This window comes from Oryzias melastigma, linkage group LG19 (assembly GCF_002922805.2).
Source record: "Oryzias melastigma strain HK-1 linkage group LG19, ASM292280v2, whole genome shotgun sequence".
NCBI lineage: Eukaryota > Metazoa > Chordata > Actinopteri > Beloniformes > Adrianichthyidae > Oryzias > Oryzias melastigma.
In genome coordinates, this window is record NC_050530.1 from 12937669 (window position 1) to 12964851 (window position 27183).

The 27183-nt window shown below is 37.5% G+C and overlaps 1 protein-coding gene across 6 annotated transcripts in view; it reads left to right on the forward strand.

The window, feature by feature from the left end:
* The window catches only part of ptprea (protein tyrosine phosphatase receptor type Ea), a 51304-nt gene that overhangs the window by 17657 nt on the left and 6464 nt on the right, over nt 1–27183 (forward strand). The window contains exons 2-8 of one of the 6 annotated variants that reach the window (XM_024285406.2): nt 8273–8545; nt 23703–23780; nt 24310–24403; nt 24835–24908; nt 25596–25640; nt 26192–26328; nt 26958–27048. In XM_024285406.2, coding sequence (XP_024141174.1) covers nt 23708–23780; nt 24310–24403; nt 24835–24908; nt 25596–25640; nt 26192–26328; nt 26958–27048 — 514 coding nt within the window. In that variant the 5' untranslated portion in view covers nt 8273–8545; nt 23703–23707. Of the gene's footprint in view, nt 1–8272; nt 8546–23702; nt 23781–24306; nt 24404–24461; nt 24715–24834; nt 24909–25595; nt 25641–26191; nt 26329–26957; nt 27049–27183 lie in introns of those variants that run through there. The other 5 variants (XM_024285405.2, XM_024285407.2, XM_024285408.2 and 2 more) reach the window with 5 other exon arrangements.

Below are 27183 nucleotides of genomic sequence, written 5' to 3' on the forward strand. Positions count from 1 at the left end.
AGTGTGAAATTATAATTGTTTATGTTTTCTCTTAAATTAAAGTAGACTTCTGAAATTATGCTTGATATAATATTTTTTTTTTATATTTGTTGTTTGAAATTATTTCAGATTACTTATTCCAATGTGATATTTTTGAATAGTGTTCTCTTTTTTTATCATGGGAGATGCATTCTAAAAATAATCTGTAATAGGTGGAATCCGTGAAGTAGAATTACAGATCTTTTAATAATGTAAAACCCCTAACTACTCTCAATACACTTTTCTCAGGAAGACATACTTTTTTTTATTTTCTCTCTTGTTTAAATTGTCAAAGTTGAAGCCTTGGTAAAAAAAAGAAACAACCTTGAAGTACCAACTGTTGCAGTTCCTCCAATGACCACTGGAGGTTAGTTTCAAAAGGGAGAAGTTTCTATCAACTTCCATGTTAAAAAGTCGTTTTTTTCATTAAAATTAAGCATATACAGACCGGTTCATTTGATATAAAATGTTTGTACTTTTATTGCTTTATTTTCTGGTCATGACGATAGTTTTTGTTGTGGCATGTCGCTCATTCCCAATGACTCTCTGTCAGCTGGTTCTGGTTGAGTCTGCCTGTTGATGCTTGTTTCTCCGGTCCACTTTGGTTTTAGGATTATAGACTGAATTGTTTCCTCTTTGGATGGATGTTTATCACCCTTGTTATGCTTATTGGATATTAATTCTATCTCATGCTCTTCATATACGCCAAGTATCCCTTTAATGGTGGATGCCAGACTTTATTGGACCAGACTTTATCGGACCAGTGTGTACAGGATATGTCTTTAGTTGGTGCTAAGCAGAGCTACTGTATACACTGGGACTTTAAAACAGTCAGCATGAGTTTACAGTCTAATGTGTGGTTGGATTATGCACGTGGATTACTAATCTAAATCCTTTCTCCGATTTGTAGGATACTATTGTTGTGAAATATTTTCATTGACCATATTATCCTAGTAACTGTTAGCCATTTTTGAGACACAGCTGTGCTTTGATTATATTAACAATACCTATATTGCTTTAGGACTATTTGGAATGTAAAAGAAATACTGGAAAGTATTTTGTTGTACCTTGGAATGGACACGAGAGTAAAGAAGAAAAGGATAAACTATTCAAAAAGATAAATATTATTCTTTTTCTCTCTCTACTGGTGTTGAGTCACTAAGAAAATGTATTTTGCATATCGTTTTATGAAGTTTTATGACACGACCACCCATCTATCATCAAACTATCATCATGCATCATAGAGAGTTTCAGTAGTATTTCTTTTTTTTCCTCATTTCGTGTTTCTGACTTCATCTCTTTGTCTTTCTTTTTTAGTTCTCACAGTCCAGCTAATTTTATAACATGTGTTTGCCAGTGAACCACAGTTCACACAGGAAACCTTCACTTCCTGCTTGTGGATATTGAACCTTTTGTAGAAAAGCTTCATACAAAAGTAAAACACACACGTTCCCTGAAGATTTTCACCAGGATTCAGCTTCACAGTTTCACGAGGGGCCATAGAGTGGAAGTCTTAGCTTTTAACACATTCATTTACCACAGCTGTTTAAAGAACATAAAAGTGTCTTTATTCTTTATTGTTTTCTAATACTCTTCAAACGGGACCTCATTTTCTAAAGTGGATAAAAAAGGTCGATGCTGTTATAGTTTATGGCCAGATGTAGGTTATTATATTTTACTATATTGGCCGTTTTTTGCTAAATAAATGAAATCTTTATTATCTAGTGAAGGCAGACTAGACCTGCTGCTTTAGGTTCATGTATAGATGCACAGGTTGACCACAGCTTTTTTTTCTCTTCGTGTGGGTGCACATGCTTATTATTGCCCGCCTTTGTGTTTGCATCGTCGCAGTAACACAGGATGCTTTATGAATACTTGTGTCGGGAGATTTGCTTTTCTCCTTGTGTTGTTTAGCACCACAATTCCTCTGTCGTGAATATTTACTGCATGGAGTTCATGGAGTTTGTGGGGGAATCCTCCTCTGGGAGCTTATTTTTAATCCAAACTGTGTTCTGTCTGAGCAGCTCCCAGGCGCCTGAGAGGGCGAGCTTTTGGGAAAGGATGAGAGAACAGGAAGAGAAGGGAGACACCACAGAGCGAATGAGCATCGGATGGCTAATGGAGGGATAAACAATATCTTTCTTTATTTGTAGGGCTTCTGATAAAACAGGGATTAAAAAAAACACTGGAAGTCATGACTGGGTCTTGTGACTTTAGAGTCACAGTGATCCTCTTTTGCTTATTTTGATCCTCTTTTAATACCAGAATTGTTTGTGAGACCATAAAGAAAAGTATTAAATAGTCCTTGACACCTTTATAACTTCACTAAAACGTATAACAGTGACACAGATAATAAATATACATTAAATTATATTTTATTTAAGATTTATTTCCATAGCTTTTGTTGTGTGCTCACAATGAAAATCAAAATTAGTAAATTAAATAGTATGACATATTATATTTAAAAATGACAGCACTATTTGGCATAATCGGTTGCATATTTACTTTTTAGTGAGGAAAAAAGAAACAAAAGAAAAAAAAAACAAAAGAATTGCAGTTTTAAGGGTCCCATTAGGAATACAAACACTATAGGTGCATTGATCTGCAGAGCAGCGATTCATTTTAAGTTTTAATTTAAAAACAGTCCCACAGCTTTTGCTGCAGTTCAATTTATCATCTTCAGAAAGTTTCTTCTGGTTTAAGGTTTAAAACTTTTTCCTTTGCAGTTGTGGAGTAAAAATCAGAGATTTATTGAGGTTTGGTAGTGGATGTTTGCTAATTTTATTTAAATGAATTTAATGACCAAAAAAACAGGAATAAGTGAAATGACTCAATTATTTGAAAATAATTCAATATAAAAACTTTTTTTTGGTTCTGATTTAACTGTACTCATAAATAATCCATTCATCCACACATTTTTTAAAGTCTACTACTTCCCTTTTAGGGGTCACTGGGTTGCTGGAGCCTATCCTAGCCACTGTTAAGGAAAGGTGGGATACACCCGGGATCGTTCGCCACTTCACAAATAATCATACGTTTCTCATGATTAGCCCCAGCCTGACCCTGACAGAATCACTGCAATCACAAAATAGCACAGGAGAGCTCGTGCATGACATCACAGTGACAGAGTGTTTGTGTGTTTGGATCCTGTTCAACTAGAAAATCTCTTTCTTTGCAGCTTGTTTGGGCACATTGCATTCATTTCATGAGACAAGAAGTCTACTTTTTAGCAGAAAATGAAAAAAATATGGTCTTATTCTCTCACTTTATTTAAGTTCTCGGATCAACTTTTGATGTATTTTAAATGCATTCCTAGTGGTATTTTCATTATGATTATGCTGTTTTTTTCCCAAAATCAAGACACTTGTGTTGTTTTTTAAGACATAGTTTCCCATTTCCCATCATCCATCTGTTTACACACTCCACCGCTAGCTTACAGGCTCCTACGACCCCAACATAACATTATCAGTGCCGCAAAAATTATGAGCAATATTGAAATTATCCAGAAGAACAGTTTTGAAGCAGATGAGAAGAGCAGCTCGGATATATGGATGTATTTGTCTACAGTTGGATGTATCAGAAAGGAGTGGAACAGAGAGCTTGTATGATTTGATAAAAAAAAATACTCAGAGACAACATTTTAAGCTCTTTTTTGTTAAATATGTCCTCTATCATCAGATAAATGCCACAAAAACATGTTAAAAACATATTTTTTTATTGGGATGGGTCTTCCTCCAGCATCTTATTACATACACACATACACACAAAACATTCTTTTTTCTAATATTTTTTTTTTCCTCACAGCAGCAATTTGTGGTGAGATTATGTGTTTTTCCGTTTTACTCCTTTAGAGTCCACCTGTAAACATCATTAATCATTCTCTCATTTGAACATATCTGGAGCACTGACACTGAAAGTATCGCTGGAGTTGCCCTACTTGATTTTTCCTATCTCAATTCCAGCTCAAAAAGATTTTTCTCCACTCCATTTCTACATATCTTATTAATTTCTTCTACAGCCTTTAGTCAGGAATCACACAAACTGATGGATTATAATCTGTGTAATTTAAACATGTTTTTGTGCGACCTAATGGAAAAATGCATTTATATTTTTTGAACTGCAACGATTAACCAGCCAGACTCTTTAGCTACAGAAAGATCTCTCACTTCCACATGAATTCTGCTGTAATACATGTATGTGTGTACTCCTGTCACAGCCATTACCCTCAGAGCTTATCTTTTTAAATGGATTTGTGTTGGTGTACTCAGAGATCTCCGCATGATGGCCTAATCTGATTGACCACAACCCTGCGGAGGTGCAGAGGGTGAAAGAGAGACTTGTTTGAGCCTACCTGCATGTATCGAGGTGTCTGTCCAGCAGGTATTTCTCACCGTGCTGCGATGTGAGCCAGCTTTTGGAGTGCCTTGGAGAAATAACACTTGAATGAGAGATTTCATTTACCTTTGCTTTTCTTTTTAGTCTGCATCTGTATAGCAGATCTTATTTGTACTGAGTGGAGCCTAAGCTTTAACTCTCAAATAAACTGACCACAAAGACGAGTCAAATTGTTTAATTTTCCATAAAAGCTTAGCTGTACTTTAAAGTAAAGGTCTCTCATGGAGTAAGACAATATTTAATTAGTTGTTTAGTGTTGTACTTTTGTTTTCCCCCGCCGCGCTACACCGCGACCAAAACAACAAAAAGATCTCATGGTTTTTGTTCTTATGAGACATGTACTACTTAGTTTTTACTTGTGATGGTACCGAACTGAATCTCTGAGCCACGTTACTGTCAGTATTAATATACAGTTGCAGTATTTAATGCTTAATTAAAATGAAGTTAACACTTTTATTACAATTACAGATGTATTAATTCATACTCTAGAAAAAAGTGAACAATTCTTCCTATATAGTCTTGGGATATATCAAATTATTTATCGTATTGCGATACGTATCGTATAGCCAGGCTCTTGCCAATACAAGCCCCTACTTTGAAACAAAAAAAAAACTTGTAATAATCCATGCAAATATAAAAAGACTTATATTCTGTCACTAGAATATTCTGCTAAAGTAAAATGTTTGTTAAATACTTTAACAAACATCAACTAACATTTTAGCCAATTATTTCTGCTTTTGAGGTAATTAATAGTTAAGAACACTTAAGGTACCAAATTAGACACAAGGATCTGATGTTGTTTTATGTTTCAAGACTGTATGATTGATGCAAATGTGGTGTTTAATACATGCACTGTGGTACTGGGTGTGACTGTGAGGAGGTGATATGTTGAAGCCTCTTTTTACAGCACACTCTGCTGTCATTTCCTTTGCTTTTAGGCCTAACTTTTATACTGACAGTAGATATTTGATCAATTTATTTGGTTTCATTTTTGTTAAGACGTTTTAAATTTGTTGAAGTTGTATTTTTATGCACAATAAAATTTAAACAAAAAGCAAAAAATAACTTTTACAATGATAAGTGTGCGAGACACTTTAGCATTATGTTTTTAGTCTGTTCAGGCTTATCTGTTTGGGTTGATTTAGCTTTTGCATGCTGTGATAAACAGCAAATTAATGTATTCATTCATGAATTTATATACATTTATAAATGTATGAATAATATATTTTTTTCATGTATGGCTGTCATTTCCTTTGATTGTTGCTGAGTGTCACTGTGTATCTGATTGCATTAGAGAAAGGTTCTTCTATTATTCAATAGTTTGCTTGATCTGCCTCCCCTTCTGTCAAACCTCATCATTTATTTATGAGCTTTTGAGATTATATCTGATTTCAAGTACTCCCACACAGTTCTATCCAGGAAACAGGCCACAAATCTGAACTTGGATATTGAGAAAGATTAACAATGTGAGCCTTAATATATCGATTCCACATCACCCTGTAAGAATTTGGATGATCTGGCTGCACATTTTCATTCCCAACTCGTCATATATGAACGTATGGTTTTGGCCCCCTCCACGTCACTTTTTGATGTTTTAAGGTTTCTCCAACTCATCGTTTTTTGACGTGCTGGCTGTTTCCAATAAATCACGGGTCCCCAACCCTCGGGATGCGGTACCGGATGCGGAACTGTTACCGGGTAAGGGCATCATTTCCTGGTTATGCCTCTTTTCTACTGAACGGTATGGACCAGGTAAGCCCTTCTGGTCAGAGGACCATTCATTCAAGTGAGCATTTCCATTGAGGGTTGGAACATCAAAACACATGTGGGGTGTAGACTGATGAAGTAGCTCTGCGCCATAACGGTGCGACTACAGCGAAAAAGAAGCATCAGCTAACTCAGAAAAAGACAGAAAATTCAAAAGATAACCACAGAGGATAATTATAATCCAGAACAGGTGTTTATTGTGGTTGAAGCCAGCCTCTATGCTGCAGATCAGTCTATTGTTCTGAATTAAAAAGAAAAAACAAACTCTTTATGTTGAGCAATACTCCAATGTTCTTCAATAATCTGGAGTGTTTTGATGAGTTTGGATCGGTAAGACACATTCTTTGGCCGCGGGGGTCGGGTGAGATGGAATCAGGGGGATAGGTGGGGGGTTGTGTCCCCGTATTTGTGAATTTGGCATGTCTCTGGTCCCTAACCCCCGCGAAATAAGGAAGAATACTGTATATAAAAAATGTATTAATCCTTGCAAGAAGACTGCAGGGGGCGAAGAACAATACAGCCAAAAAGAGGACAAAACTTACGGTTTGGATCTTGAGCTGGTCGGACGCTTGCTGTCGTTGTAATACCTTTCCACCAATCAATGTGAGGTGTGACAACAGAAACTCTGCCCTCACTGGTCCACTCCATTTTTCTATGGATCTACGACCAACGGGGGACCAGAAATGGTACCAGTCGGTCCATTAATGAGTCCATTTTGTAATGGAAACACTAAAAAGTCTAGTCCAGCCGGTTCCTGTCCAGTCTGGTCCGCGTAGTGGAAACAAGGCATTAAGGTGCCAGTACCAGTTCGTGTCTCGAGGGTTGGGGACCTCTGATTTTATAAGAACAGCCAGCAAGTCAAAAAACAAAGAGTTGGAGACACCCAAAAAATCAAAAAGTGACGCAAAGCAGGGCCGAACCATTCGTCCATATATGACGACTTGTGAGAGACAATGCATTGACTCTGGTGGTCTACTTCAAGCATGTCACTGAGCAAGAAATCATGGAACTCCTTATTTTGAGTTCTTGGTGGGTGTAGAGGCAGGCAAAGTATCCATCCAACCCACTATATCCCTCATGCTGTCAAGGGGTTGTCGCTGGTACTGTTGGGTGAAGGTGGGGTACACCCTGAACAGGTCGCCAGTCTGTTGGAGGGCCACAATCCTTCCAAAACACAAAGGGAGACCAACCTATTAATCTACGAAGCTTGTTTTTGGACTATGGGAGGAAGCCAGAGTCCCCGAAAAAAACTTGCACAAGGAGAACAGAAAGGTCCCAGCTAGGATTCAAACAAGGACCTTCTTGTTGTGTGGCCAGATGGCTAACCACTACACCATCATAGCCCAGGAAAAGTGTTTAATAGTTCAAATCTATAGATAAAAACAGTTGAGACAGAACCCTTCTTTCTCACAGCACCTTCTTTTAGCTGGCCATAAGCAAACTGGTCACCATAGCAATCAGTAGGCATGCTTCCCATTGCTACCAAGTAAAATTATTGAACATTTTTTATGTAATGCCCTTTACTGCAGGCTTAATCATTCTTTAATTTAACAAAGAACCTTGTCGTTCAGCAGAAACACTGCTCCAGATTTATTGGCTGCTTGTCTTTCCCAGGTACATTAATTGTGGTTCTTGTCTCCATTTCATCGGAGTATATCTTTCTCCCTCACGGGTGAGAACAGTGGGGGCAGTTGTATATTAACCAGCTTGGGTATCCTCTACTCCTGTTCATGTATACTTTGTGCTAGCACTATTTCATGTATGTGTTGATTAGATTTTGGTGGAAAGAAGAAAATATTCAGCAATGGCAAAAGATTTAGTATTTCTCCACACCATGAATGATTTTGTTTTCTTCAATGAAGTGTCTGAACCTTTCTTGGTATTTTCTTCTATATGTGGTTCTTCTAACAGTTGCCTCTTCTTATGAGGAAGCATTTATTTTCTCTCAACTTTGTGCTCTTCTGCTTTTGATTTAATGTTCCTTTTCTTGACAGGAAGTACATGACACCTTGCTCCATCCTCTAGCGTCTCATCACCCGTCTTACTGTGGTGTGTTGTTAATTATCCGACATGTGTTCTGTCTTTCTCACAGTCTCTTGAGCTGAAGGGGGCGAGCAGCCCTTTAAGGCATCCAGTGCTGCTCTTTAAGAATTCCTGCTGGTTGCTACTTGATTAACTGCTCACTGGAAAGTGCAGTCCTCCACGCCTGGATCCCAGGATCGTCTCTCCTCCCAGAGCTGTCACAGTTACTACAACTCTATCGATGAAGACAGCAAGAATATGACTATGCCGGACTTGGTCAGAACTATGCGACCCGCTGTTATGGATGTAAAAAAAAGGACACATTGAATCACCTCTCATCTAGGTAAGAACATGTTTTATTTTGCACACTGGAACTAGTATATGAAAAAAAAAATGTATGGATTCAAATCTTAGTCTTCCTAATGAAAAACCATTTTGATTTTTCCAGTTTATTTGCTTACCATACACAGTCTTCTTTAGAAATATGCTTAACCTGGTTATGTCATCTGTACTGGTGTTAAAAAATACCAATTAAATGGGAAGTGGTTGATGATGTGAAACAGCAGTGAGACAGCAGCTATTTGAAGAAAAACTAAAACTGATACTGTGTTTACATTTTGCTTGTTTAATTAAACAAATTAAGGTATTTTATAGATTATTTTATTATTTAAAAGCTTAGAACAAGTCAACATGCTAAGGTTAGCCATACGTTTTTTTAAGTAGCTATCTAAAGATATAAAGCTTTTTACATAATAAAGTACCTTGCACGCTAAAGATTCACAACATTTTTCTGGTACAAAATTATTGCAACTAAATTCATGACAATTTCTACAGGGTTGTGTTTTATTTCATTTTATTTTAGAACTTGTAAAGAGGGGATGGTTTCCTTTGAGAGCCTAAGACCTTAAAGACCCCCTGTAACAAAAATCTTGTTTTGGGTGTTTTTAACAGGTTTTGTGGTGTTTTTCTGATGATGGGGGACATATAGTAAGAAAATTAGGCTCAAAATGCAGTTTTGAGTATTTCTTTATTCAAAAAGAACATATTTGTAAAGTAGAATAAAACACTAGGCAGGCCACGTGCTCACCACACAGAGGTCTTGGTAATGGGAAAGGGAAGGAGGGTGGGGTTTCTACACACCAATGGTTTAGCACACAACTCTCAGATAAAATTCTAATGAAGTACTGCCGCTCTGCAGAAACTATGTCCTAGAACAGGGATAAGAAACTCCAGGTCTCAAGGACTGCAGTGTCTGCATGATTTCTAGATATCCAAGCCCTAGTCATGACTGATTACCTGGTTTAGGTGTGTCCAGCCAACTAGAACATGCCAGAGCTGTTGGAAAACATGCAGGATTATGGCCCTCGAGGCCTGGAGTTGCCTATCCCTGTTCTAGAAAATGACACAATTTTCAAATTTTGGGTTAAAAATGGCCGACACATTAATTAAAAGACCACTTGGAACACTTTTTTACAAAACTCTGTAAATACATTTCTGTTTCACTTCAGTCCTCATTGGCCATATGCTTCTTTCCATTTATTTGTCACGTCTTTTCCCGTCCCTCTTACTGTCTGGCTGCACTGTTTCATTCAATACTACTTCAACTGATAATGTTCTTTGTTCAAGGCTTTGAGCTCAGGTACATTTGCAGGTTTGACTGATATGAATCTTAATTTGCTTTAAACAAGCTATACTTTCTGCTCCTTGGCACCGCAGGCAGGCTATAACAGTGCAGTGAGGACTCCTATGGGCACCATGGGAGAGAGGAAGAAGGCTTAAGAGTAGATCATTGTTAGCATTGAGTTATAGCTCCGCTGTATTGTGGATATCCAGTTCTTTTTATTATAAAATCCTATATTTATCCTAGGGGGGCAGTTATTCCCCTATTTTTTTTTACTACTTTAGCTCTCTTTAAGGTTACTTTTTGCAAGAAACACGCAGTATATATTCGTCTGGTGTCCTCCACTTCTTGAACTCCCATCTGTTCATTTCCTTAATCATCCTCGGCTCTCTCCTCATAGTCTCTCCTCCCCGCTATGCTGTTTATTAAAAGGATGCTGTAACTTGCAAGACAGGCTCTATTTGAGTTAATGGTTGTTTTACAACAGCTGCCAGTCTGTTATGCATATAAATCGGCAGATCTTTTCAGGAAATGGTTGTTTAGTTCTTTATTTTTTCAGCTGGACCATAGTAATTTTCCTGATTTTTTTTTTCTTTTTTTTACTGAACAGAATAGGAAACTGTGACTGATGTGCTTGGTGGGGGATTTTTCAATACTGATTTTAAGGAAGGAAATTCAGTAGCTTTAACTTTTTCTTGTAACTCTGTTAATCATTAGGCATATTTTAGTTCTACGGAAGATGTTTAGAGACAAATTCAAGCATGTGACAATGAGGCAACCATCCAGGAAATGTTTGCAGGCAAACATGGAAAGCAATACCCATGGTTGAAATCGGAAGGAACATATAAAGCAGGGGGGGAGGGGGGGTATCTTTTTGTGCGTTAAATCTGCGATTTAGCTTTGGTCACGTGGCTGTTTGTCTGTATGTGTCGGTCTTGCTCTCACTTCCCTTCAGGAGAAGAGCAGTGAAGGAAGGGAAGACTAGCTGCTTGGCTGCCGGCGCAGAAAAGGAAAGGAAAGGGCCTCAATCAAACAGCAGATGGAGGACAGCATGTGCTTACGGTGCAGAAACACACAAATACAGGCGTGCACAGCGAATGTCTTTGATACAGTCGCTTTTTTGGGGGGTGATTGTGACCCAATAAATATTAGCCATGAAAAGTTATTTTCTATATTCTTTCATTGAGATTTTTAAATTAGCCTTATGTATTTTGTTAGTTACGGAGCCCTGGTCATGAAATAAAAAAGTCCCCTCAATTTAGCATTTTTTTTGTGCAAAAATGTGTATGTTGTATGCACAAAGTAGTATCTTTTTTTAATTTAATATTATCCTATTATTAGTTGTGAACTTCTTGCAATCGTTTTTTATGAAGTCAGCCAGATGTGGTTTTCCGGCTCCGCCCACAAACCTGCCTCCATGCCCAGGTCAAAAGCTGTTAACAACATAAAGGTCTCCTCCAGATTGCCAATTTGCCTCATGCAACGTCTGTGCAGCTGTCTGATGGCTGGATGTTGCACTTCCTTTCTAAATAGAGAAGCAAGCTTTCCTTAAGGCTCTCTGCTTTGGCCATTAGCTCTGTGCTGTGTGAGTCTGTGGGTTTTCCTCATTTGTGTAACAAGCATGCTTAGAACGGAGGACAATGAGGCTCACTATGGTGCCCCACTGAATGACTCATATTCCTCCAGACCGACAACAATGTTACACAATTGTCAATGTTGTCGCTAAAGTGGGCTGTGATCCTGTGAAAGAGGTTTTTTTTAAATATGTTGAGATTTGTGGCCAATGTTTACGTGAACCTCCTACATTTCTCAGAGTGCCGCTCAAATCGGCTGCACCTCCTCTGTGAAAATGAACCAGGCTATAAAAGAAGTTTTGTTTTTCTATTTTTTCGTCGCCGGGAGTGTGATAAAGAAGAATAAAAGGGAGTCGGGATTTGAGAAGATAAATAACCGCCTCTGTAAAAAGGCTGTTTTTTGCCATGGCAACTGGAGCAGTGTCGAAGTAAGGTCTTGCTTCCCCTGCAGACAGTCTGGGGACAAGTCATGATTCAGAAGACACTTTATCAAACTCCTTTCAAAGTGGAAGGTTTACTGGTTTGCAGAGGAGACGTGCTTGCAGTGCAGTGGAGGCTGGCTCCTCGTCCACACACCATGGGCTCTTGTCCCCTCCGGTCCCTCATTTCTTTTCCTCCTACTCTTCTCTTTCTGAACCAAGTGGCTTTTTGTTCTCCCGCAGCGGTGAGATCGCTGGTTTCTCCTCTGCTGCCCACCCCTACCTTCTATCTCATAATGAAATGAGTTTTTTGGGGTTAGACCCTGTCCCCACTTTTGCAGATTTCCTCTGTTAGGTCTCTGTTAACCTCCAACTCAAACAAGCACAATAGAAAACATTGTTATTTCAGTGTTTACAGGGAGTGGCACTGCAATTAAGCTATATGATGGGATTCTCAGTTGCATGGTATGTCTGTGTATGTGTAACATAATATATGATTCTATTGGGAGACAGTCTGGATGGGTTTAATGGCCTCTAACCTCACGCTTAGTATTTAAGTTTGTCACCAACTATGTAACTTTATCACAAACTTTGTGAAAACTATTGTAGAATAACATTGTTGTCAGAGATTAATTTACTACCTCAATGTTGACTAAACTGAGGGAATTCCTCATAAAAATCAGATGGTTGCTATTTCAGGGCTTCTTCGCTTTCCTGCTACAAAACAAAAAAGATGTCTGATTAGGTTTGTATTAACAGATTAACAGTGTTGCAGAGAGCTTTTGACGCACAACAGTCATGTACATTATAGGGCCTGAAACCCCTGTCAGACGAAAGTGGAAATTATAACTAAAATTGACTTTCTTTGTTAAATTATGCTTTTTACTACGGAGCCCCTCATGGGACATTGAAGTAATTTTTTTTTTTTTTTCTAAAAAGTTAAAGTAAAAAAATCATTTTTCTTTTCTAGTTTCTATCTGGTGTGCACCAGATAGAAACTGATTGTCAAAAAATTGAAGAACATTTTTTTTCTAAAAAAAAAAAGAAAAAATAAGTAAAAACATGTTTTGTATAAAAATTGAAGTTAAAAAATAAAAATTCTGTTTACTAACTGGTACACACCAGATAGTAACTGACCAAAATGCTTTAGGTAAAAACAAGAACAAAAAATTTGAGTAACTTTTTTTTTTCTAAAAATTTAAGTTAAAAATTTAAAGTTTCTATCTGGTTAGCACCAGTTATTATCATTAAACTTTTTTTTAACTTCAATTTTAAGAAAAAAAACAACTTAACTTCTATAATTTTTTTATATAACTTCAGTGTCCCTTCAGGTGATCCGTATTTTACATCTAAATAAGAGCAAAAAACAACGAAAAAAATCTTTACCTGAGGAAAACGTATGCAATTATTGAAAGTGCTCTTGGTGCATTTAGTTCTATGTCAAACACTTCAGACTTACTCTGATATATATAGTGTTTTTAACCTGTTCTTGTGGCATTTTTCCCATAATTGAGGACATATATAAAGAAAACTCAACACAATCATATTTAAAGTACCACTGAGAAAACTTACAATGGATCAATTGAAGTTAAACTTTATTGAAGAGCAAGAATAAGACTGCATTCCTCACATATTTTGCTAAAATGTAGACTTGTTGTCTGAAGAAATGATGTGCACTAATAACACAAATATGCAGGATGAGCCTCAACCTGCAGAAAGATTCACAGGAAATCTCCTTTAAATCAGTTTTTGCCAGAAGAAGCGAGAACTTAGTGAGGACTGCTGCCACTAAAAACCCCTGAGAATGAGGCACAAACACAGGAGGTTTATAAATCAAGAAGTGCATCATGCCCTGCAGGAAATAACTGGGATCTCTCCTTCAGCAGCCCCCAGTGGACAGAAGGTCACCGCTGAGTCAGAGTGACTCAGCCCTGATGTTTAGTGACTTGCTTTTGACATCTGAACATTTCATAAGTGCTTGAAATCACACGGATGAGCAAGCAAACTTGTGGAAATGAGTTATATTCCCCAAAAAGGTTACTGTTTGGTAACTATTAATACTATCTTAAAGTGAAGATTTGAATGCTCCTGCTGGTTACAGGTTGCCGTCTAAGTTAGGCAGCAGAGACGTAAGGAAGTAAATAAAAGTATATCCCAATTGCCATTTTACATATTCGTCTGGGCTTTTATTTTGTGAAATCACCCCTCAGATTAAGCAGAATTTGAGCGCACTGAGTGGAAGGACAAAAGAATTTATTAAAGCACTAAATCATGTTGTTGCAACAGTTGTGCAACTAAAATGCACTGTAATTTTTGTACAATAAAGCAAACAAGACTTTACCAACATTTCATCTGAGCTGAGCACCTTCTGTTTGCACGATTGGCCAGAAGAGTTTTGAAAACTGAAATTCAAGTGGAGCAATTTAAACAAACTCAAAAGGGCTCCAAATTAAGAGGAAATTATCATTTTTAGATCTTAAAATGTCACCATAACAAGACTTTACCATTCTCTTCTACCTTTCACAACTGTTTTTCTCTTAATCTTTTTTCTTCTTCTGCTACCTATTTATAGTCCATTTAAGATAATGTTGGAGTGCTGAGCTATAATGAGATGTGTCCCGATGCACCCTCTGTCATTTGGAGTCCAGCTGCCACAAACTGCTCCTGCTATCTCTGAGTCTGACCTGTAATTGTCCCACCTTTGAGTTTTTAAGAAAGATTTATTGGGGTAAATCCTAGCAGTCCAAAGAAAGGGAGAAAGATGGATGTTGTGACACACTCACACACGTACACAGAGCTGATGATCAACAATGTACAAGATGCCTTTATTATACCTGGTGACTCTTCACCAACCACTAAAATACGGGTTACTTTTTGCAAAGAGGGCCAGATTCAATGAGAATATTTGAGGCCTAACCCTTTGGCCCGACATTTTTTAAAACTATTTTAGTAACATTAATTGAAAATTAACTATTTATTAAACATTTTATTGCAATCGCACACTTTTTATTCCTTCACATAGAAAGTAAATGGATCTAAATATGTTATTACCTAAATGACTGTTAAATTATACATTTTTTTGCACCATTCATTCTCAGTTAGCTTGTCGTGCCTCTTGATATTGAATTCATTGAAAACAGCCACAGTCTCTTGGCGTATAAAGTAGACACAGTTGTTCATATTTTACAGTAAAAATTAGAAAAATTTTGGGAAAAAGCTAGAAAATGTCACAGAAGGGTCACATGACTTGCGACAGCCTTACAATGGCTGATTGATATTTGAATGTGGGCTGTTTTTTTCCAGATTTTGGACATGTAGAAACTTGTATTTGTGCATAATGTTTCATAAAACAAAGGACGTCCCAATTAGAATTTTTGGACTGATCCACAGTCAATTGATTTTGAGTATCTGCTGATACTGAATCCCTAATCTAATACTTTTCTGAAACAAACAAACCAAATAAAATATAGGAAATTATGTAATTGACCCCTATTTCTGATGATTAGAATGTGACACCTCTACTTAGAACGCCAATAATTGTGTTTTACACGTCTATGTGAGGCTTACGATGAGTAAAGCTCATTTTGGTTTTCTTAAAAACTAATAATTGTACTTTCAGATTGTTAAAAAAACATTGAGCTTCACACGTGTGCAGTGTTTTTTTGATTTTATTCTTGATTGCGGCAGCTGTGGTTTTCATGCTGTTGAGCTGCTTGAACTGACAAAATGTTTTTAAGAGGATTACGACTAGTCACTTGTGATCTTGTCATGTGTAGTTTTAAAAACAGCAGATAAAAGCTCCAACTTTCCATGATTGTTTTTATTTCTCAGTCAACAGGGCCTGACCCTGGTATGGCGCTTAGGCCAACTGAGTATTTTCTTCACCATTTTACCCAGAAAACGTCTCCTCTGATTGACTCATAACTGCCATCAAGCGCAGCAGCGAACCCGCCTTGTTTTGCCAGGCAGCGAGCTCAGATCTCCATGGGAGATGCTATATTTGTTCACACAGAGGTGGAAGGCTGACACTGTGGAGAGGTATCAGCAGGTCCCCAAGGTCATTACCATTGCCACGGCGTCTGGGTGCACTGGGAAGGAGGCAAGAATTGATTAATGACAATGCTGTGAGCACAGAGGGTGAGGAAGCAGCACATGAGAGGGAACGCTGTGCTGCAGCTGCTTTTCTGTGTTGGTCTTGGTGTGAAATACCGCAGAGTCTGACCCGATTATTCTGGTGATGATAACCTAGCTTTGATCATTGATATTCAGGCTGCTACTCTGGATAAAGCAGTCTTTTTAAGTAATCGAACTTGATGGATGTTTTAGCACAATCACAGTTAAAATCTAGGGGGAAGCATGTTTCCTTCATATTATGGCTTGTTCCTTTTTTTTATTATGTCAATACATCTCTACTTTTACAAATCCTTGTAAAAAGACAGAAATGTTGCTTCTACTTTGTGACAATGTAATCATAGCAGGAAATATTGATGTATTCTTGTTTGCTTTAGAGAAATATGAAGAAAAAGGCCCAATCTGGATTATATTGGAGATTATTTTGGTTTGGCTGATTAAAAAGAAATGGATTATAGGAGAGGTTAAAGGTTCAAAGTTCAGAAATTTGTTGTGATTAGCACTTTTTTAAATGTATTTAAAAAGTTCCTTTTCTGAGATTATCACTTTTTCCAATCATATTTTAATCTTTTGTAAAAGCTTTCCCAGTGGTCTTTTAATTATGATGATGCAGGTTTTTGTCAAAATCAAAAAACTTGTCATTTTTTAGGACATAGTTTCTTCAGAGTGGACGGATTTCGACTGAGTTGTGGGCAAGACTGTTTGTGTAGAAGTAAGCCTCCACTGATATCCCATCATCCCTCTCTCTCCAGCTAGCTTACAGCCCCTCACAGTCTCAAAATAACCTTAGCAGTGCAACAAAAATGGTGAGCAATTTCAAAGCTATCCAGCCTTATAGTTTTGAGCCAATTCAGATGAGGAAAATGAAGATATTAATGGATCTAGTGGTCTACAAATGGATGTATCACAATGGAGCAGAGCAGGGAGATTTTGGCCCATCCATTTCAATTGGTGCATCACAAAAGAGTTTTTTCAAGCTGCATTTTATCATCTGCTACTGATTCATCACAGAATAGAATACGCAAGTACTTAGAAATACAGTTTCAATCTTAAATTATTATATATATGTCCTCCATTATGAGAAAAATGCCACAAGAACATGTTAGAAACGAGATTTTCATTGGAGTGGGTCTTCAAGGAAACCCAAATCTCTTAAAATACTGCATTAATTTTAAACTCTGAATACATTTTTCTGACATTTAATGGAAAAAATATACAGCAAAACAAAATTAGCTCAGTTTAGTTTGTACATGTTGTACAAATATGTCACATGGTCACAGAAAATACCCTGGTACTTTCAAATAACTAATCCTATCATTTTATTTTGAAAAGAACAATTGCTCAGAGCGTCTATTGTCACTTGCTAGCTTTAGGGACCTACAACAGCTTAAAATAACTTTTTTCCTTCTTTTTTTCTTTACTAAACTCTGACTCATATGGATTTATTGCTTTAACAAGAAGAAAAAGTTGTGTACACAAGATGAAGGTCACCATAAGTGTTGAGTCTGACATAACTGTTAATAAAATCTAGCTGTAACCTTTTGCCACCAGCAGCTGCTCTCTGTTAACTTCAACTTGAGACATTGCCGACCTTGACTTGAACTATTAGTCATATGTTTAACCCAATATGGACTGAGAAGCTCCAGTTTATATATATATATATATATGTGTATAGTATGTTGAAAACCTTTGATATTTGTTTTAATTTATGTTCAATTTCACTTTGATTTAATGAAACTGATTTTTAAAAGTTATGGTATAATATTAAAAACTGCCTGAAAAACATCTTTTGAACACAATCTAAAATTAATTTCTGAACTTGACCCCTTTACTGGATGCAATTAAAAAAAAACCTTTTTCTAATATTTGTATGTGATGTAAGCAATCTAAGAATATCTGGTGCCTAAATTCTTACAAAAAAAAATTCTTTAGAACAAATCCATCTGCTGCAGAAGTTTATATTGCATCTTTTAGCAGAAACATAGATGTGTTCAGTACCTCACAGGTATTATGTTGATGGCAGCACTGCTGCTTTTGTTACCATGGAAGCCCATTATTAAATAATGGCACATAAAAAAATTGCTGCATATTTTTAAAGGTTGAATGCATCAACATTAGACATGTTAAACAAGCTTCTTTATCCTTTTATCATTCATAAAAGAATGGTGTGTCCACAGGGTCTGCGCTGTCATCCACTCAGAATTCTCTTATGAATGTTCGTCTCAAAGAAGAGCAGCAGGAACGGCCATAGTTCAAATAAGGGCAAAACTGAATATTTGTCGGAGTGGGTTACACGGTATGCAACATCTGTGAGAGCAGATGGATATCACAGCACTGTTTCCTCAGTCAAGGCTATGAATTTAGTGCAGTGTCCTTAAAATAGCTGACTTGGCTCAGGTTTTGCATCTCTGCGTAACCCCTGAGACTGCAGAAGCGTGGAGGCATGGTTTGAGGACGACCAACAGGAGCATGGTGACCTTGTTGGAAATGGCCAAAACTGAATTTTCTCTTGACCCAGCGCCTTTATCCTTTCACATGATTTAATGAGATCTGACAGAATGCTGTGACACTGGATTTTTTTTTTTTTTGACTACCTCAGGTCGTTTGCCTTGAATTTCCAGAAGGTGAAGGTTTTTTCAGATAGAATGGGTTGAACTTCTACACTTCTGGATATGTCACCTTTAGCTTCACAAATTTTTGATAAAAGTCTTTTTTTATTCAGAAATGATTGCTCAACCTATAAGAAAGCATTCTTACAACGACATCAGTATTTTTTTCTTTATTTGAGTATCTGACACATTTCACAAACATGCTGTCACATATTTAGCCAAATCATGACTTCACCTTTTCTACCTTTGATGAAAAAGTCTTCGGATTAACTAACCGCAAGTTAACTTGTGTTACCACTGTGGTCAGCCACTCATAACCACGATAGTATCTTCCTTTGGTAAGAATATCATAACATTAATCTTAAAAAACAAAACTGCATATAATTTTAAAGTAGTTTTGTACTGTAGCTTTTCTTTTTGTTTCAGTTATTCTTCATTGAAAGTATCTGTTTTGATTTTTATTTTCCGAAACACAATATTTCTTTCTTTAGTATTTGATTACTTTTATGCACACTTTCGTGACAGCATTATCAGTGTATAATCTCATGAGAAATATTGGCTCGTTTACTTTAGCTTAGACAGAAACCCCTGTCAGCCTGCTTAGGCAAAAAGAGAGAGATCTAAATTAAGTATGACACCTTCCACTTCACCACTTCCTGCAGGTTTTAGTTTGAAACCAGCAAAGCTCAAATGTTTGCCAGTGCTTTTGCTTAGGGCACCTACTGGACATCCTGCCTGCCACTATGTCAGGTTGCCACGATGCCCACAGCCTAGTTTTTTAAATTCCTCTGCTGATGTATCTGAAAGGACAGAACTGTGCTCAGTGGGACTGACAGTGCACGGAGCATTGTCTCTGCCAAAGAAAGGACTTCTGCCAAAGACGGATAATTTCTCCATCTTTTCTTTTAATTCCAACAAGTTTGTTTGATTTGTTGAGTTGATTGTGACTTTTTTTTAACAAAAACAAACAAGAAAAAAAAAAACAATTATAGCTAATTTTTTACTTTGTGCTCTACGTTTAAAAAAATAAAAAATAAAAAAATAGTGAGCATGGTGTCAAAATTGCTTATAAAATCCATGGCACTAGTTAGTCCTGCACTATATAGTTTTCTATTAGTTTGAAATTAGGGAGATAATTCTGACCTAGCCTTTGTTTAAACTCTCTCCTGCTAGCTTATAGCACCTCACAAGCCCAAGCTAACATTAGCTTAGCAAAAAAACGGCAGGCAAAATCAGAGGTATCCAGCCATACAGCTTCCATGAAAACTCAGAAGAGGAAAACAAAAACATGGATACATTTGTCTGCAAGTGGATGGATCTGAATGAATATAAAAATTAATAAAAAAGTTCTAAAAAAAACACAATTTTAATTATTCTCTATCATGAGAAAAATGTTACAGGATCAGGCAACAAAAACACAATTCTCATTAAAGTGGGCCTTTAAGAAGAATAACTTATCCTCTCAGTTAAAATGTTAGATCCAAAAAAAGAAACATTTACGAACGCTCTATTTTTTTCCACATGTGAACTGTAGAAAAAGAATTCCCCGTTTCTTTCATGTGAAATGAGATGTGCTGATACCTGCGCATATCCACATTATTGTTTGCCTGCTGCGAGATATGCAGGTATTTACAGGAGGCAGACTGTAATCAGTGAAGACGGGGCTGTGACTCATAGAGCCGGCTGGGTCCTGGACCTCCATCAGAACAAACCGGAGCTGCTGACGTGTGGCCAGGAACATGATGATTTAAGGCTTCAATTAATACACCTCATATCTTGTTTGTAAAAGTATTATTATTTTTTTATGTTGGAAAATACAAACAAAAAAAAGGAAAAAAACCTGATAAAAATCTCAAATCTTTGCTGACCTTTGTGCTATTTACACAGTACACACAATAATGAGCTGTTTCTCTGAGATCATGCAGAGATTTTTCCTGCTTCTGACCGTGTGTGCTTTGATGATTCATGCTTCACAAGGGCCCACAGATCAAAGTTTTATATTTTATTCAACAGCGAGGATTCAGACGTCCCTGTGTGTTGTGTCAAATTCTTAAACTTTACAAATGATTTGAAGGACACTGCTCAAAAATGTGTCTCTTTATTACATTATTATTTTCACAGAGCGATGGAGGAAAATACAGTATTTTAATTCATAACAATTACTCATAGGGTTAAATATGTTTACAATAATTATGTTTTTAGACCTCTGATATCTTTTAAATGTAGGTATTGAATGTTTTTTTTTTAGTTTTAATTTATAGGCCCACTCCCTTAAAATTAATTAATTAAAGTGTTCTTGTAACATTTTTCTGATGATAGAGGACATATATAACAAATATAAGATCAAAATTGCATTTTTGAGTATTTCTTTATTCCAATCATTGTGAATCAGGAGAAGACAAAAAAAAGTTCAAAAAAGAGCATATTTGTGGCATAGAAAATATGCTGTGCGGGCCACAAGCTCCCTGCTCCAAACTCTCAGCAATGGGGAGGGCAAAGGGGGCGGGGTTGCTCTGTGCCAACAGTCCCGCCCACAATACCTCCAAGCCCGATTTCTAAAAAAATTGTGCTGCTCTGAAGAAACTATACTTGAAAATTAGCCAAGTTTGGTTTTTTGATTTATGGTTAAAAATAACATTTTGGTAATTATAATTAAAAGACCACTGGAAATGCTTTATAACTAGCTCAAAAGAAGTTTGGAGTGGATCTTAACAGGAAATAATGCATTTTCAATTTAGTTGCCTGGTTTTAAGGTCTACTTTTGTGAAGCTTTGCTTATAAAAAGTGGTAGAAATTATATATTTGGCATATATTTCTGCTAAAAAATCAACAAGTTGTGATCACTTGATTCATTTAAATAAAACTGGTTTAAACTTCTTTAGATTCCCAGTTGTTGCCATTTTAGAGGAAATGACATCACAAAATCCTGATTTTCTTTTAGAGAATGGACAAAAGGGTGCAAAAACCAGTCATGACATGGCCAGTAGGCCAAGCTGAGACTGCCATTTTTCAAATAGTTAGTGCCAATATTCATCTATTTACAGAGCCTGTAAATGAGAGTTAAAAAAAAAAAAAAAAAAAAAAAATAACAGTTTCAAAAATTCACTTTAAGTAAAAATTTTCATTCATATATGATCCATTATGTTGGATTGTAATGGTGTTTGTAGTGGTGTAATAACATTCAATAATATTCATTTATTACATAATCAGTTGGCGTTGAAGAGCATTTCCTGTTACTATAGTTGATTCCTTTCATTCAGTAATTTATAGTAAACTTTACTGGAGTCACAGCGCTGTCTTCATGGTTAGGTAACCCATGTCACTTACACTACAAAAAAATAACACAGCCTGTCTCGTTGGTTAAGACATATGTCCATCCATAAAGCTTCTTGCAGAGGACTTCTACCGGAAAATAGGGTCGCCCCAGAGCTCCGTCCTGGCTGACATGTCCCATGACCCATTTTCACTATGGCTAGCCTAATGCTCGGTGACTAGCTGCTGAGTGCTAAATGGAGGGAGGACAATAGATGAGAGCCCTCACAATGAGATGATAGCTGTCGTAGCCAAGTCTGACCCATATTAAATAAAGGCAAACAATAAAAGATGCAAGTTATGTGATTTATGTTGCTCAAGACAAATGCACTAAAGGATTTCCAAAGAAATGGAAGCGTGCCGGACAAAGGGAGGAAAGTAAGTATTATTCTCAGGGGCGCTCAAGAAGGCAGACAGGAAAGCAGTGAAACATGACGGAGTGGTATCTCCAGAGGCGGAGAAGGTAAAGATCTGGGAGCTGCTTAAAAAGCAGCAAATCTGAGCCGCAAGATTTAGCCATAGGCCAAGCTGTCAGCGCTCAGCTGGGCGTTGAGTTGTTGCAAATATAAGAAACAGACATTTGGTATTCTGAACATTAAAAGTAACCACATCACAACTATAGTGCAAGCTGGTCACATTTCAACAGCAAAAGAGGAGATAAAGCGCAAGAGAGAGCCTCCTATCTTCTCATTAGAATTCCCTCATCAGTCTTTCCCACAGGGTTTGGTCCTGACATGTCAGGGTTTATTAATCGCTCCAGGAAATATTATTGACCCAGACCCTGTGCTCCTTCACTCTCTGCTGCAGTCACCGTCTCTGGTTGGCTGCCTGCACATTCCCCCGGTGTCCCGCTTGGACACGGAGCGGGACACTGCGGCACAACGTGGAGGCTTGAACAGTGTCTTCATTGACTAAGCCCTTGGCTTCTGCTTTCTTTTCCTCTGCAGCTGCAATCTCGCAGACACCCACACTTCACTCGCACACCTGCAACCTTTTCAATGGTGTGATTGCAGCAGATCTGTGCTGGTGCATTCCAGCTCTGTGAATGTGTGTTTAAAGCTGCAAACGGCAAAGGTGTGAGTCTCAGACTAGGAAAATGACAGGATCACCACACTAATTAAAGTAGGTTCGAGTAGTGCGGTATTGTTAGAGTGTTTCTGTGTTTTTGTGATGTTATCAAAGGAAAGAAAAGACACATGTTCGACAGCTTAAATTAGTGTGAATACTTATTTTTAGACGGGTTTTGCTGGTGTTTGTGCTGTGCTGGTGTTTTCAGACTTCCAAAATCTTACACAAGCAATATCCTGGAAATCCCGTGTGTTCCGGCACGGCATTGTTACGGAAATAGCTGAAGGAAAACAGCTGGATCGGGACAATTTAGTGAAAACTTTATTTCCTAACTGATAATAATATGAACACAGGTAGTTAAGGCATTCCTCAAATAACTTAAAGTATTTTCATTTTAAGCTATTAATCTGTTTTAAATGTTTTTTTAGCCTAAAGATGCAAGGTTTACACTATTCTACATTGATGTAAAGCATCCTATTGTTCAAAAACTAAAGCATTGCGCCATCACCTGGACATACTCAGAACTGCACGTAGGATTTATGGCTGCACTAATAAATGGCCAGGATATGAGTGTGTTGTTCCATTGTGTCCTTGTGAACTTTGCACCGAGGAGCACATTCTTGAAAACCCCAGTCATGAACGCGCGGATCTGTCAAACGCTTTTCTATACACCCTGAATGGCGATATTATCCGTCCCCCGTCTTCTTGATTGCCGAAAATCTCTGCTTCTAAATTTAATATCCTCCTTCATTTTGTTTTCCCGCAGTCACAATGGTGCCCCTTATGTTTCTGGTGGTAGCCACAACAACGTCCAATTCGACAGGCAACGGCAACCAAACAAAAGGTAAGGACAAGGCCAGTTTAACGTCAGCCTGACTGCAGAATGCGTGACAGCAACAAATTCCTGCTCCTTGGAGTCATCACTTTTTGCAGAGATATGATTAGGGCATATCTGCTGCTGTGAATGCACCTGCATAATAACAGCCCTTTTCTACAGCTTTGTTATTACCAGATAACAATGAAGCTCAGCAGCCCTGCACAGTAATTTACAGCTTATTGCACACTTTCATAATCAGATCTAATAACTAACTTTGACTTTAACCCAAATCTCTATCTTTAGAGCCTCTAATTTTCTGTTAGATATAGAGGAATAAGGATGATGCTTATCTGTGTTGACAAAATACCGCTGAGGCCAGTTAATAAATCGGCTCTGCGGTCTGATTTGGTTTTTCCAGGTATTTATTTGATGGGTTTGTTAAAGCTAAGCATGCTAAGTGTGTATATTGCTGGCCTTGCCCATTCTTCCTGCCTCTTTGTTGGCGTTGCTCCCTGACCTCCCCCTCCCCTTGCTTCTGCCTCTCCTTCCTCAGAAGATGTTACATCCTCCAGCCACCACATCCTTCCCACTGTGCTGGTCGTGCTCTTGCTGCTGATCATCATCGCACTGCTGGCCTGGTATTTCCTCAGGTAAAAAAGAAAAAATCCCGGAACAGACTCCGTTACTTCACTTTCGCACCACGTGCGCTTTTTTTTTTTTTGCCGACTTGTGCTGAACCACGCTCAGGGGCAGAGCTGCCGGTGACGAACACTTCCTCCTTTTAGTCACCGAGGCGGAGCCCAGTTAGGAAGTTCAGCAAGCTGACTCCCTCGCATGTTCAGTGAGAACAGGGCGAGCGGTGAATGTAGAACTACGCAGGGAGTAACTGTGCATCTAGTTTTGACTTTTTTGAATTTTGTAGACATCAACTAATGAAAAAAACTACCTCAAGTTTCAGATGGTAGGATCAATAGATAGATATCCTCCTTTTATCATTTCAGAATTCTGCATGTTTTACCCCTAATAGATACGTTTGTGTTGTTATTCTGGAACTCCATGTTTTTCTTTTTTGTTTTTTTAGGTTAAAAAACCAAAGGAAAGTGGTTGTCACAGCAGTTGACAAAAAAGTACCAAATGGCATCTTGGAGGAACAAGGTAAGACAGCTGACATATCGTCTGTAAGGCAGACTCGGGAGATTGTCGCATGTGCAGGCGCGCTCATGTCAGACTTCCTGAAGTTGAGATGAAAAAATACTAAAGCAGTGGAAGCCACCGTCACAATCATCTAGTTATTTTTTTGTTACTGTAGTTTGTAAAGCTGAGCTGGTTTCACTTTTAAACACTAAAAAATAGACAAATAAATGAGATCTATGGAGATCTAAGGTTATGAAAAGATGTTAAAGAACACTACTCACTACTTTGCAGTTATCTAATATTTTTTTTCTTAACTTCTACAGGATTTTAACTTTTCATTTAAAACAACTTTTTATAGGGTTTGATTTACTCTATTATTTATTCTAAAATTGTGATGAATTTTATTTATTTGTAAATGGAAACGTTAAAGCATCTATATTTATTTTAACAGTTCTCTAAGAGTATCATACAGTAACTGTCAAGCGCTTCGAGCTGCGCAAGTATCAGAAGCGCTTTTTTTAAAATAAAGTTTGATTTGATAAAGTTATGTAAGATTTTTCTTTTTTGTTCCAGTTTTGTTAAATGCATTTTTTTTCATTATTCCTATAAAATTCGACTTCTTCAAAGCAAACCACAGTCTAAATCTGAGTGTTGTTCTTTCCTGTTGTATTGGATGTGATGTGGTGCTGTATGTGTATTGTGTTTTAGAGACTGGACACATTACTGAGTCATTATCCATCACTATGCCAAAAGGTCAGGTACACAGGGTGGTGGTATAAGTAGCTAAGTGGTACTAACACCTTCTGCACTGTTATAACAAAATGCCTCTGAAGGGTGATGGAAAGGGTTTCTGCCCTGGACTCCCTGCTTATGACCTTTAAATGCTTCAGTGGTGTGGGCAAGCATGCACCAAAATGTCATCATTCTGTGTCATCGTTCTCTAACTTAAACTAGTGTGAGAACTTGATTCTAACTGAGCGAATCCCAATCAGAGTATAAATGTAGGATTGTGTTTTATGATTACCTCAAACTGGTAGATAAGGATCAGTGGAGGAATTCAAACTCCAAATCAAAGATTTATATATTTATTTAAATTTAAATTTATTTAAATGCTTGAAAATTAGTGAAAAATTGATGCATAGTGAGCAGATAAAGGCTTTATTAATATAGTAATACTAAAATAAATCAATTCTTTAACTGTTAGTTAGTAGGTCAATATAAAACGGATTGTACCCAATGCACTCATATCAACCACACCAATCACGCAGCAGAGGGGATGTTCTCACTGTCATATCTCTCAACAGAGCAACAAACGGTGGTCCTTCTGCCAAGATCCCAATCATCCTCCAAGACCTACGCCCCCATCCCGGTCGAGCAACTGGAGGAAGAGTACAGACTCCGTTCAGCTGATGATGGAAAACTCTTCAGGGAGGAGTACAATGTAAGTTCATCCCTTTTAGTTTAAAGCTTGATTAAAGCTGGAGTATGAGGAAAATTGACGATCACTAGACCTGCATGATAAATCGAAAATTTATCATTGCAATAACAGTTTGTGCGATAAATGGTTACTTTATATTGATTACTAATCGCAAGTTTTTATCATATCGTGCAACCCTAACGATCACACTTTACATTATGGGTTGAGGTGTTGCTCCTTTATCCCCTTCAGTTTGAATAGCATTAAAGTCTTATAAAAAATTCTATTATCCTGCTCATTTTACATGGTGCGCTCTCATCAAACAATGCTTATCTTTATTAAAGGAAATTCACATGAGCCAAGAGGCGCCATTTATTCCATGACACATACTGTTGTCATTCACACTGTTTGGAATGAAAAAGTACCGTTTGACTATTTGTGTCCTATGCGAAGCAGATCCTCAAAATAATACGTGACTCTTTGCTTTTTTTTTAACCGTATAAAAGTTCAATCGTTCTTGAGTTGTTTGTCAGTGTAGACAAAGGAAGTCGTAGGTCTGGAGGTATTGGAGGAAGTGTATTGATGATCGAAACAATTTATTTAACCACTGTTAGCTGCTAATAAGATTGTTTTCATGCAACTTGGTGTTGCAGTCGTTGCCGGCAGGTAGTGCCCAGGGGACGTACGAGGAAGCCAACAAGAATGAAAACAAGGAGAAAAACAGATACCCCAACATCCTTCCCTGTGAGTTTACTTTCATTTTTACTCGGCTTTTGGTCTCAAGTCAAACCAAGCGCACAGTTTCCTGTACAGCACACAAGCTACTTGTCTTTACACCTCCACAAGGTTGTTATTCAGTGGTGTCAACTAGATTTTAGG